The following is a 12,897-nucleotide window of genomic DNA, read 5'->3' on the forward strand; positions in this document are numbered from 1 at the left end:
CATAATCCACTTAGAGAAGTATATCCAATAATCATCGCATCATATGATACTTCGAACTTGGGTGCGCACACATATGTTTAGCATTTTTGAAAAAATATAATATTACTATACATGATTTAGGGAGTGAAGCGTGCATGGGTTCACGTGCCACATCGAACCCGCTAGTGCTCTTTTCAACATTGCATTGACAGTCTTCTTCAATCAAGCGAACTAGGAGAGATTTGAAGAAGATAAAGAAAAAAGAGACCTTCTAGCAAACCTGGATGTGGAAAGCCAACTGAGATGGAGAAACTAAGATGAAAGATTGAGGAGAATGGAAGAAGAACGCTGAAGGAGAAAGAAAATATTAGGGCTTTTTTAGTAGTGATGGAAAAGGGGACATATCAGCAAAGGAAATCATGTATGTTGGGCTTATACGCGTTTGGTTGAAGTGTGTGCACGCGTTATAACATGTCAGCAAGTAGGTGTTTAAGTGACACACTGTGAGTCCACTTTAACTATTAAAATGAAACAAGACTAAGATAAGGTGCAAAAATAAAAAATGGTGTCAAGTTTGAGTATTGTAATTGTATTTGGCCGACAAGAATCAATTGTGGAATCCTTCATCACTAATCAGTATCTGTTAAAGGGCATCTCATAGTCATAATCTCTTGGCAATAGCATAAAGGAATGGGAAAAAAAAGATGAAAATAGATCGCCTCTGGTTGAAGCTCATAATGAAAATTTCAGTCCGCACAAACTTTTTCAAGTTCTAATCTTAGTGGTTATTTTGGTATGAACGAAGTATATAAAGATTTGATCTCCGTATAAAATTTCGTATGCTACTTATATAATGTTTGGTTTCTATTACAAAATCCCGCTCAACTAATATAGATGTCAACTAAAAAAAGCTAATTTCCGAGGTATGCAATTCGTCGAAAATTGGCTCATCGTAACGTTTCTACAAGATATTTCGTCTAAAATCCCTTCTCGACGACCCAATTTCCAACGGGACGTTCGTCGGAAATTTACGTATTTTAGTAGCATTCGTATAACTTATAGTACAAATTTGGTTTCCACCTATCTAAAGACAAAAATGCCTAATCAGCCAATCACGAAGTCCTACACAATATAATGCTTCAAGTATTATTCCACAACAATTCATGCATTATTAATATTGTTTACCCGAAAAACTGATATAGTTGAATTTATACGTGGTTTTAAGGATACGTGGTATAAATTGATACAAATCGAAAAAAATTAGAAATATATTGAATATTGACCGTAAAAAGGAATGAATACAAACCCAAATTGAGTAGAGAATGATTTATAAATGAACAAGATGAATCAATGTCCAAAGCTCAAAAAAGGATAATCTTTACTATATGTGTGTAAATCTCAATAATCTTTGAAACGTGAGAGTGTATCAATGTATGGATGTGCCCGTTACAGAAATGATAGTCACTCTTAATATAGTGGAGGAATCCTACTTTGGATATAATTAAAAATACATAGTGGGGATCCCATGATAGATTAGTTAATTAGTTTTTCCTTAATTTCCGCCGATATTCTCTCCCCTAGTGCGGCTACAACGACTCTTTGTCTCTTGGCTCGATCTTGGTCGGTCTTGGTATTGGTCGGTCTCTGGGTCTCGAGCTCGATATTGACTCGAGCTCGGTATTGATCGGTCTCTGGCTCTTGAGCTCGATAACACAACTTTACATCATAGCTCGATATTGACTCGAGCTCGATATTGACTCGAGCTTGATATTGACTCGAGCTCGGTATTGATCGGTCTATATCTTGAGCTCGATAACACCACTTCTCATCATAGCTTGGTATCGACTCGAGCTTGATATTGACTCGACCTCGGTATTGATCGGTCCCTGAATCTTGAGCTCGATAACCCGGCTTCACATCACATCTCGATATTATAATGATGACCCTTGGTCCATCATATTCCAATCTTGACTAATTATACGAAAGGCATACTCGATTTCTACCGTATACAGATAGTTCCCTCGTTTCTCGAAAAGAATGTGGTGAGAAACGATATGATGTTTCAACTTTTGACTAGATACACACTGACGTCTGCATCGAGCCCGATTATGACGTATGTGACAAATATCCCGTTGGTCCAATTATCAAGGCATTAAATGCGCGTAAGACGATGGTCGGCCACTGCCAATTTTGAACCGTCACTGTGAAATCTATAAATAGCCGTCCTTCTTCATCATTTCAAACCTTTACCTTCAAATCTTTTCATTCCAACCTTCATAGTTCTTCGCCTTCTTCAAAGTTCTCTATTTCCAGTTTTAGAAATTTCTTTGCTTGTTCTTCACCAAACACCAAAATATTCCAATTTCCCATCTTCTTTGTTCTTGAAAATTTAGATGGCCAAGATATCTAAAACCGTTCCTCAGAAAGAGGATGCTTCCTCCTCTCGGCTGGTTGGTGAGAAACCGGTGGTGGAGCCACGCCTCGAAGAACTCATTCTCGAGAGATGTGTTATCGATTCCAACCTTAAGGACGAGAAAACCTCATCGGTTGCTGGTCGATGTGAGCCGGTATCGAGATATATATGCTCGATACCCCAAAGCCTTATTGATTTGGTAAAGAATGATTGTGGTTGGGAAAACAAAGAAATTGTGATACCGGCACCGGAGGAAGCGATCACTACCCACGTGGAAGGGTACTTGAGTGTTTATACTTATCCTTTTATGTTGGTTCCCCTCGATCCGGTCATCATCGACTTCTGCAAGAAGTACCAGGTGACCCTCGGCCAAATACACCCTTCTTTCTGGAGGATTATAATATTGCTCTGTTTCTTTGTGAGCAAAATTAACGGGCTTCCTTTCACCCTCGACCACCTCGTAAGATTATATAGCCCTCGTCTTTACTGAGGTGGGCTGATAAAGCTTCAATGTCGGGCCACCAAGGCGTTCACCTCGAGCATAGATGAAGACAGAGATCGGGGTTGGATGAGCCGATTCATTCGAGTGAAAACCTCGGACCTAATCTCAGCCGAGAGTATGTCATTTCTCGAGAAATAGAATATGAACCGTAGGTGTGATTCCGTTTTTAGTTTTTGTTGTTTTTACTTCTTCATCTTTTCTTATCAGTGTTTTTCTTGACACAGCCGTTACTTAGATACCGGGTGCGGTTCCCCATCTCGAGAACTAGGTCAGGAGCCTAGTTTCGACATCAACATATGCCGAGCGCGCATGGCGCGATTTGTCAAAGGGCCGATAGGAGTCTCGTACTCATGGTAAACCTTTCTCCTGGCTCACCGATCTGTTCAAATAAGTTTTACTTACTTTTCTTTCTTTGTAGGTCTCGGAAAAGATGCGGTTATGAGACCCCTATCAGGTGATAAAGAATTTTTACCGCCTATCTCAAAATCGGAGAAGGTGATTAAGAGAAAAAGGGCCTCGGACTCCGAGGGTCAAAAACCCAAAAAGAGAGCAGCTCGTAAACCCAAGGTGAACATAATCCCTTTGACTATGGAGTCGGTCATGAGTCTAAGGGATGAAGAAGAAGAAGAAGAAAGTGATTTTGGGTTGTTGGCCCGTGTACGGGCTAGCACCGATACTCAGAATACTTCGGTATCGGTGGGAGTTGATATTGCTTCGACCAGGCTTGATGAGTATAAGGCTTGATGAGCCGAGGGGGACCGAGGATATTTTACCTCAGGGCAAAGTGACCATCGAAGAAGCTACGGATGCCGGTCTGCAAATCGAGCTTGAGGCTCCCCAAGACGGAGGCGGCGCCAAAAAAGACCTTCTTGGGGCAGTAGAGATCGGGGATCCCCCCTCTTTCCCTTCTTTTTCCCAGTCGATGATACGTGACGCTTAAGTTGTGGAGACTTGTCACGGGGAGGGAGCCCATGGAGAGGAGGACCCTTTTCGTGGTTATTTTATCGGGGTACACTATGTCACCGGCCCAAGTGACTTGGAGGCTCCGAAGAAGAGCTCGAGCGAGGTGGGAGTGCCTTGCCTTTTCAACGAAGCCCAACAGGCCCTGAATTGGGTAAGTTCATACTTTATTTGCCAATTTTCATACTTGTGTTTTTCTTTCCTTGTATAATCTCTTCTTTTTATTTTTGTAGGCTTCTGTGCTTCATCATGAGGTGTTTTTCCAATCCCGAGGGGAGCTGAACTGGTACGAAGCCAAAGTTCAAAGGCTTACTGAGGAGAGAGATGCCTTAAAGATTCTCAGTGAGTAGAGAGAAGGAGAAGTAAAAGGACTTCGGGCTAAGTTGGAAGCATCACGGAAAGAACAAGCTGAGCTGGCCGAGAAGGTAAAAAGAATCTTTGAATTTAATGATATTGGCTCGGGAGTGACGGCTAATAGTTCAGTCCCACAGGTCGAGAAAAAGTTCGACGTGATCAGGAAACTTCGTGTTGAAGTGCACGCAATGAGGGTAGAGGCCGAAGAGTGGAAAAAGAACATTGATCGCCTTGCCTCAGAAAAGGAGGCCGCCCGAGCTCAACTGGCGTCGGTTGAGGCCCCACTCCCAAGCATAAAAGAGAAAGCCTTGGTGCAAGCCAAGAAAATCGAGGAGTTCCAGTCTTGGTTGAGCTCAGCAAATTCTGATCGAGAGAGACTGGTCACAGAACTTGCAGCGACCAAATCGGAGGCCCAGAAAACCATGGCCAATGCTGATGCACTGGTGGCCGTTTATCGATCTGATACCGAAGCTGCTCAGGTTCGAGCAAAGGAGGTTGCTGAGGCTGCTCAGGCTCGGGCAAACCTAGTTGCCGAGCATCCTAAATGACAGTCTCGAAGGAAGACACTCGAAGAGATTCATGCTCGTGGCTTCGATCTTACAGCCGAGATCGAGAAAGCTAAAGAGCTTGAAGCTGAAACTAGAATGTTAGCTTTTCCCTATGAAGATGATACGGGGAGTACGGGAGGATCTGAAAGCGAAGGAGGGCTCGACGGTGAAGATGATGCTCCAGGAGAGGACTAAGTCCTTTAGTATTTTTTGTGTTTTCTTTTAAGACCGTTTTGGTCTTTTGTGGAGAAACTTGATCGGGCCATGGTGCCCTTGTAAATGATTTTTGATATATATATATATATATATATATATATATATATTCATATATATATATATATAACTTTCTTCCTTCTATAGCTTCTGAATCTTTCTCCTTTTTTGTTAATTTATACAAAGGTCAAAAGTGCCTTAGCATGGAATAATTATTTGAAGGTCCGAGATTGAGATAGTAAGGATCGATAGCAGGTACTGTACTCGACCATTTCTTATATGTGGTCCCCGAGTGAATGTTCAAACTCGAACTGAGGTGGCTTTTAGGCAAGATAGATGCCAAATGAAATGATTTGCTCAAACTTGAAGCAGAGTAGCCTTTGAGCTTCATACGTAGTCCCTGATTCGGGGCAATAATTCGGACTTGAATCAATGTAGCCCTTGGGCTTTGCAGTCGAGTGAGTGTTTCCTCGAACTCGAAGTAAAATCCATCCCTTAGGCTTTATGGTCGAGTGAGTGTTTGCTCAAACTCAAAGTAAAAAATAGCCCTTAGGCTTTATGATCGAGTGAGCGTTTACTCGAACTCAAAGTAACAGTAACCCTTAGGCTTAATGACCGAGTGAGTGTTTGCTCGAACTAGAAATGAAAACAGCCCTTAGGCTTTCATGGTCGAGTGAGTGTTTGATCGAACTCGAAGTAAGAGTAACTCTTAGGGTTAATGGTCGAGTGAGTGTAGCAGACACTCACTCGAAGTGAAAACAGCCCTTAGGCTTTTATGGTCGAGTGAGTGTTTGCTCTAACTCGAGGTAAAAATAGCCCTTAGTCTTTATGGTCGAGTGAGTGTCTGCTCGAACTCGAAGTAAGAGTAGCCCTTACGCATAATGGTCGAGTGAGTGTTTGCTCAAACTCGAAATGAAAACAGCCCTTAGGCTTTTATGGTCGAGTGAGTGTTTGCTCAAACTCGAAGTAAGAGTAGCCCTTAGGCTTAATGGTTGAGTGAGTGTTCGCTCGAACTCGAAGTAAAATAACAGCCCTTAGGCTTTATGGTCGAGTGAGCGTTTGCTCGAACTCAAAGTAAGAGTAGCCCTTAGGCTTAATGGTCTAGCGAGCGTTTGCTCGAACTCGAAGTAAGAGTAGCCCTTAGGCTTAATGGTCGAGTGAGTGTTTGCTCGAACTCAAAATGAAAACAACCCTTAGGCTTTTATGGTCAAGTGAGTGTTTGCGCGAACTCGAAGTAAGAGTAGCCCTTAGGCTTAATGGTCGAGTGAGTTTTCGCTCGAACTCGAAGTAAAAAACAGCCCTTACGCTTTATGGTCGAGTGAGCGTTTGCTCGAACCAGAAGTAAGAGTAGCCCTTAGGCTTAATGGTCGAGTGAGTGTTTGCTCGAACTCGAAATGATAACAGCCCTTAGGCTTTTATGGTTGAGTGAGTGTTTTCTCGAACTCGAAGTAAAAATGTCACGGCCTAAAATCTCACCTGTCATGATGGCACCTAACCCAATCCGCTAGGTAAGCCAATTACCAACTATCCAATTCTAATGAAATTAATAAGGTAATTAATAAGAAGAAAATAGATAGAACTAATACATTTCCCCAAGAACTGGTAGTACAAATCATGAGCTTCTAAGATTAGAATTTACAAAACTGGTATGAAATAAATACATCATCTGTTTGAAAAGTACATAAACAGAGTTTTATGAATCTAAGGCTACCATGAACAAGAGGCAGCTACAACCGGAACGCAGACACGTCTTCAGATCTAGCTCCCAACGAACACAACAACATCAGCAGTCAACATCTGCACGCAAGGTGCAGAAGTATAGTATGAGTACAACCGACCTCATGTACTCAATACGTAACAAACCTAACCTTAGGTTGAAAGTAGTGACGAGCTTGTACCAAGGTCGGGTCCCAACTTCAATAACCAACAATAGTTCATAACAACATAAAACAAGTAATACTAGAAGTAACTCAACAATCAAATGCTCAACAAAAATATGGTTTCTGAAAATAGTTCTCCCTTTCAAGTACATCAATAAAAACCCAAATCGTTTACCGGAGTTGCCAAAAATATGAATAAGTTTGAAAACAATAATTTTTCTAAAATCCTTTCCATAATAAATAAGATGTTTCATTTTCTTTCCAGATAACCAGTGTAAAACAAATGCATCACTATGCTCATCTGTCAACATGTGTGCTAAATCATGAATAACGTGATGCCGTAAAGCATGAGGAAAATACATCTCTATGCATGTGTGTCATGTGTGCATGTCAATGCGATGTAAATCAGTGATAAAGACTATATGCATACTCTAAGAGTATCAATTCACTCAGTCCTCCCAATCACTCAGTCCTCTCAATCACTCAGTTCTCCCAATCACTCAGTCCTCACAGTCTCTCAGTCCTCACAGTCACTTAGTCCTCCCAATCACTCGACACTCGGTACTCAGCACTCGGTGCTCGCACTCAATAGGTACATGCGCTCACTGGGGGTGTGTACAGACTCCAGAGGGGCTCCTTCAGCCCAAGCGCTATAATCTGCACGGACAACTTGCATGCTGCACGGGCAACTATAAGGCCTGCTGCAGGCGGGAAGCCCCGATCTACATAATAATAAAGTATATAGCGCTAATATGGCATGTTGTGGCGTGCATCCCGATCCCATAATTATTCTCAAAATCAGGCCCTCGGCCTCACTCAGTCATCAATCTCTCCAGTCTCTCGGGCTCAAAATGTCATGAAACTAGCCCAAAATGATGACATAATGCATCAATAGATAACAATAGAGACTGAGATATGATATGCAATAAAATGAATATGACTGAGTATGAAAATTCAATTTAAACAAATAATTCGTAGCAATATGACCTTTGTGGTTCTCAATAATACTGGCACATAGCCTCAGCATGATTTTTAATATGATTCTGAGTTCAATCTCTTTAACACATAAAACCGCATGGAAAATGCCAAGATTATTTGATTATAGAATTCCACGGAAATAATTACGTCACAATTTCTGTGGTGCACACCCACACGCCCGTCACCTAGCATGTGCGACACCTCCAAACAATTCACTTAATACGTATGTTCAGGGTTCATACCCTCAGCTCCAAGATTAGAAGAGTTACTTATCTTAGACCGTGTATTTCTTTACTCTGTTGTGCCTTTGCCTCGTGAATTGGCCTCCAAACGCCTCGAATCCCAAGTTGTGTGGAAATATTCCTCTCCAAAATCGCCCAAACCGAGCTCCAAAATCCAAAAATGGGTGAAAAATGTCGAACCCTCGAACTTCAAGGGTTATGCCCAGAACTTTCGCAGATGCGGTCATGAGGTCGCACCTGCGACCCTCGCTTTTGTGAAAGAAGGCGAGCATTTGCGAGGCTGGCACCTTCTGCGATGGCCATGGTCGCACCTGCAACCCTCGCTTCTGCGCTTGGATGTCCGCTTCTACGATGCTTCCCCAGCCATCACTCCCTCGCTTCTGCGACTTCATTTTCGCTTCTGCGCCCATCGCACCTACGAGTCCATTTCCGCAGGTGCGAAAACACCAGAACCAGCATACTTCCAGCAGTGCAACATGACACAAAAATGATCAGAAACCTCTTTCGAAACTCACCCGGTCCACTCGGGACCCCATCCAAGTATACCAACAAGTTTCATAACATAAACGGACCTACTCTAGGCCGCAAATCACACATAACAATATCAAAATGACGAATCGCACCTCAAATAAAAATCTATGAACTTTTAACTTTTAAATTCTATATCTTGTGTCGTAACATATCAAATCAATCTGGAATGACTTCAAATTTTGAACATAAGTCATAAATGACATAACGAAGCTATTCCAATTTCCAGAATCGGATTCCGACCTCGATATAAAAAAGTCAACCCCCCGGTCAAACTTCTCAAAAACTTCGACTTTCTCCATTTCAAGCCTAACTACTACGGACCTCCACATAATTTTCAAGACATGCTCCTAAGTCCAAAAATACCATACGGAGCTATTGGGAACATCAGAATTCAAATCTGAGGTCGTTTACACATAAATCAACATCTGGTCGACTTTTCTAACTTAAGCTTTCCATTATGAGACTAAGTGTCTCAATTCATTCCAAAATCTCTCTGGACCCGAACTAACTAATCCGATAGGTCTTAATACAGCTATAAGGCACAAATAGAGCAGTAAATGAGGAAACGGGGCTGTAATACCCAAAACGACCGACCGGGTCGTTACATTCTCCCCCACTTAAACATACGTTCATCCTCGAACGTGCCACGAGTTGTTTCCAAGCCATCAAATCACTATTCCATCTTACCATGCACGTACCCGGGGGTGATCCCACGTCACCCTATTCTACATAGCCCTGACAACACAATACATTTAAAAATCCTTAATTTAACCTTTGCCCAAAACCCTTCGAATTCAATTCCCAACCTTCAGAATTTCTTTTCAAGACACGAATATTACATTTATACACTGTATGAGTCTGAACAAGCTGCATCAAGCCATAACCATAACCTCAGATATAATCACATAGCATACTACACAACTCATATGCTCGCAGCACCATTCCCGATCACAATAATTACTTCAAGCCAACCAAGTACTAGCACTAAACCCCATATCGAACAAAATCTCATCCCAACACCTTCGTACACTGTTGATAATAAAAGAAACACGTATAATCTTGTAAGCCCTTATCAGATCAACAAGTACTGGAGCTCTCTCGCCCCAACCACAACCATAATCACTTTCTAAGCCGAATTTCAATATCATACTCCTGAATATACCGTAATCAAACCTGATAGTACCCATTCTAGGTCCAATGACCTTATATTATTAAACACAACTATCCCACAGACATGCCGTACCAATATAACTCAAAACCATAAACCTTGCCATCTGTGCGCCAATACGCAACAATTCAAATGTACTAAGTCATGAGAAATGACTCAAATGCGAGAACTGCCCCGCAAGATTAACAAGTACCTCCACAAAGAAATGTTGGAAATCCATCACACATATAAGAACCATCACACGATTCTAACACAAGGTACATACCTTTACATAACTCCGCTGCAATGCGTGATCCCATCCAAACGATGGTCAATATTATAAACCCCGAGCCACTCTGCTCAGAATCAATAACCACGGAGAGGCAAATGACACAATGCCACAAAAAACCTGAAAGAACATAACCAATACGCAATCGATCATGCAATACCCAAATACTCATCTCGCTCGAATTCTGCCATGAGGCCTCTAATAGAACCGCACCATGTGTGCACAACCAATGAATCATAATTCCTCGTAGCATAAAAGAGTAACTCACAGATCATTTCAGAATATGAATAAGCTCAATATCAACTGAATGGCACATCCCTCGACAATAGCAGATGGAGCCAACCAATCCGACTGGGTGTAGAATACACATCCTAATTGGGCCTACCAATGGACCCCCAAATTAGCTCTGATTACCCACAAATAGATAAATAACCCTCCAAAAATCTACAATAACTGAAATTATAATACATACTATCATATGGCTGGCTTCGGCAACTACTTCATAGTCCACAACCATGAAACAATATGCTCCTGAAAACTCCCAGTCTCTAAATCCCTAGAACATACGAATCATCATTTATGATCCAATCTTCACCGCCCAAATGACTATCACTTACTTAATGCACGATCATCCCACTCAAAATATTTTCATAATTCTTCCGTGCCACATAGCAATAATTTGAATATCAGCAGTCTATCAACCAGGTGAGTACCGCAATACCAATGACATCAAAACACAATGTGCTTTTTGAAATGGGCACCCTTCTCAGGGATTATCGAGCAGTTATAACATTCATCTAAATATCTGAAGTTGACCATGTTGTCCAAAATTCGAGACCTTCCCTTCAAGACTGAACTTCCACCTCGTATATGTAGATTTTAATCCCGTAAAATACACCGCATCTATCATGCCATCATGTGACAAGCACAAGAATCTCATTATCAACTTTGAGTCACCAACACTTTACATACCCTATTAGTTAGAAACCTTTCTCTTGCTTCTTTCCAGGAAAAATATCACAATATAAAATACATTCCCCATACCGATAAAGAATATCCGGCTCAACCCATGGTAGAAACCACTAAGAACACTTTGAAACCCATTTGCACATAACCACACTATCTGTAAAGTCTCACCACATCATAATTACCCAAAAGAACCGAGCATACCATTACCATACTGGTCTAGACTACTACCCAATTGTCCTATTTACTTCTAGTTTCTTCTGAATTATCCTCAAGTTGATATTTCTCCTTGTCAGAACTCCACGATCCTTACCCAAAGCTCACTACAAGAAACCCTAACATAAAATCACACCGAGACATCCACTCTGGAAGACCTTATGTGAATTTAAAATTGTTCCTCTTCCCTTTTCTTATACTGAAATATAGAATCCATAGTCATATAGAATTACCGCAAGTCCCGATACCATCCAATGTAAATAACAGATTCTAGCGATATACGAATTCGAAAAAAAAATTCAATTGCCACTTATACATTTTTTTAATCCATTAGCACCTTCTCGAGAGTCAATCATTTTACTCAAATCTAAAAATTGCACCGCCCAAACAGGCTGAAAGACACGTGCCCCATTAGTACAGCAACACTCACAGAGGTAATCCTGCCTTAACACCACTGATCAAATTCATACCCTGTGCGCACTGCATCATTCAAAAATAACAGCTCACTCATCCCGTGATTTTCCTATACTCCTAAAGTGCCATAACCCGTATCCAGGAATTTCCTTACTCGAGTCATTCTTGTACTCCACCTCTGCAAGTCATCACTGATTCCCAAGTATACCTCAGACCAAAACAAAACTTTGACACATAGCCATGAATTAAATTGTCAATAGCATACTCCCCTACTTGGCTCAGAACCATAAATTTAAACACTCGATAACTCACAATATCTATACTCTATTACTTCCATAATACTGCAGTCAGATCAACGAAAATTCTTCTCAAGCTCATACAATGCCAATCATAAAAATACCCCAAATCATCCGCTAAGTTAGAATTTATTCTCGCGATAATCAAGTCAAATTTTCTCAACCTGATTCAAATTCAAATCTCAACACATATTCCCTGTTGGTAGAAAAAAAACTCTCTATTAACACCATAAGGAACACACCTACATAGATTACTGCGCAGGAGATAACCCACCTACTTAGTCTCACATTGGCATCTTGTTATACCTTTTCGCAACCACAATTACTATGAAATCACTTAATCTTTCTGAGTCCAAACTCATTAACCTGACATGAGAGTTTAATTTGTCCCAAAATTTAACAACGTGAAAGATCTTCCAAAACATTCACACTCGAGACTATACGTCACATCAAAATGAAAATCAAGCACCCAATGGAATTTCCTTTACATTTCAAGAAAACAGTTCTCATCATATTCGAATAGTCTTAACACATCCCGCAGTTACATCATACTCATCACAAAGCCATTCCACCGCTCATCGAGCCACAAATTCCACTCGTATGGAAATTACCGGACATATGAGTCCAAATGTACAAGTTACAACTGAAGCTACCGAGCTTAAGCTGCGGTCTAACCATGGCCTCAAGTCTTCCAGACTGGCCCATCACCGAATCACATAATACACATCTCGAACCTCGTTCATAGAATCACAAGTCGGCGATGCACAACTGATACCGAATGCTCATGTGCGCATACGAATGCGTGGAAGGAATTGAAAGAGTTATGTCTCATGCTGAATCAATTCCACGTGATAAAGAAAGAAAGATGGGATGTATATATCCTAAATACCCTGTAGCCTCACGAAGATAAGTATGGACGTCATCATACCGATCCGCAAGACTCTACTAGACACTTGCTCATGACTTGTA

The 12,897-nt window shown here is 41.2% G+C and overlaps 1 protein-coding gene across 1 annotated transcript; it reads left to right on the forward strand.

Annotated features, from left to right (window-relative positions):
• The first annotated feature begins 2,372 nt into the window (after nucleotides 1-2,372).
• LOC138899128 (uncharacterized) lies at nucleotides 2,373-4,756 on the forward strand. The gene is made up of 4 exons (XM_070185250.1): nucleotides 2,373-2,538; nucleotides 3,313-3,461; nucleotides 4,088-4,108; nucleotides 4,205-4,756. The coding sequence occupies exons 1-4, from the start codon at nucleotides 2,373-2,375 to the stop codon at nucleotides 4,754-4,756; spliced, it is 888 nt and encodes a 295-aa protein (XP_070041351.1).
• Nucleotides 4,757-12,897: the final 8,141 nt, after the last annotated feature.

Source organism: Nicotiana tomentosiformis, chromosome 9 (genome assembly GCF_000390325.3).
Source record: "Nicotiana tomentosiformis chromosome 9, ASM39032v3, whole genome shotgun sequence".
Taxonomy (NCBI): Eukaryota; Viridiplantae; Streptophyta; class Magnoliopsida; order Solanales; family Solanaceae; genus Nicotiana; species Nicotiana tomentosiformis.

Coding starts and splice junctions, on each gene's coding strand:
- LOC138899128 (XM_070185250.1), top strand. CDS start 2,373: ATGGCCAAGATATCTAAAACCGTTCCTCAGAAAGAGGATGCTTCCTCC. Junction 2,539..3,312: donor CTCATCGGTTGCTGGTCGAT/GTGAGCCGGTAT, acceptor CTTTCTTTGTAG/GTCTCGGAAAAGATGCGGTT. Junction 4,109..4,204: donor CTTCTGTGCTTCATCATGAG/GTGTTTTTCCAA, acceptor CTCAGTGAGTAG/AGAGAAGGAGAAGTAAAAGG.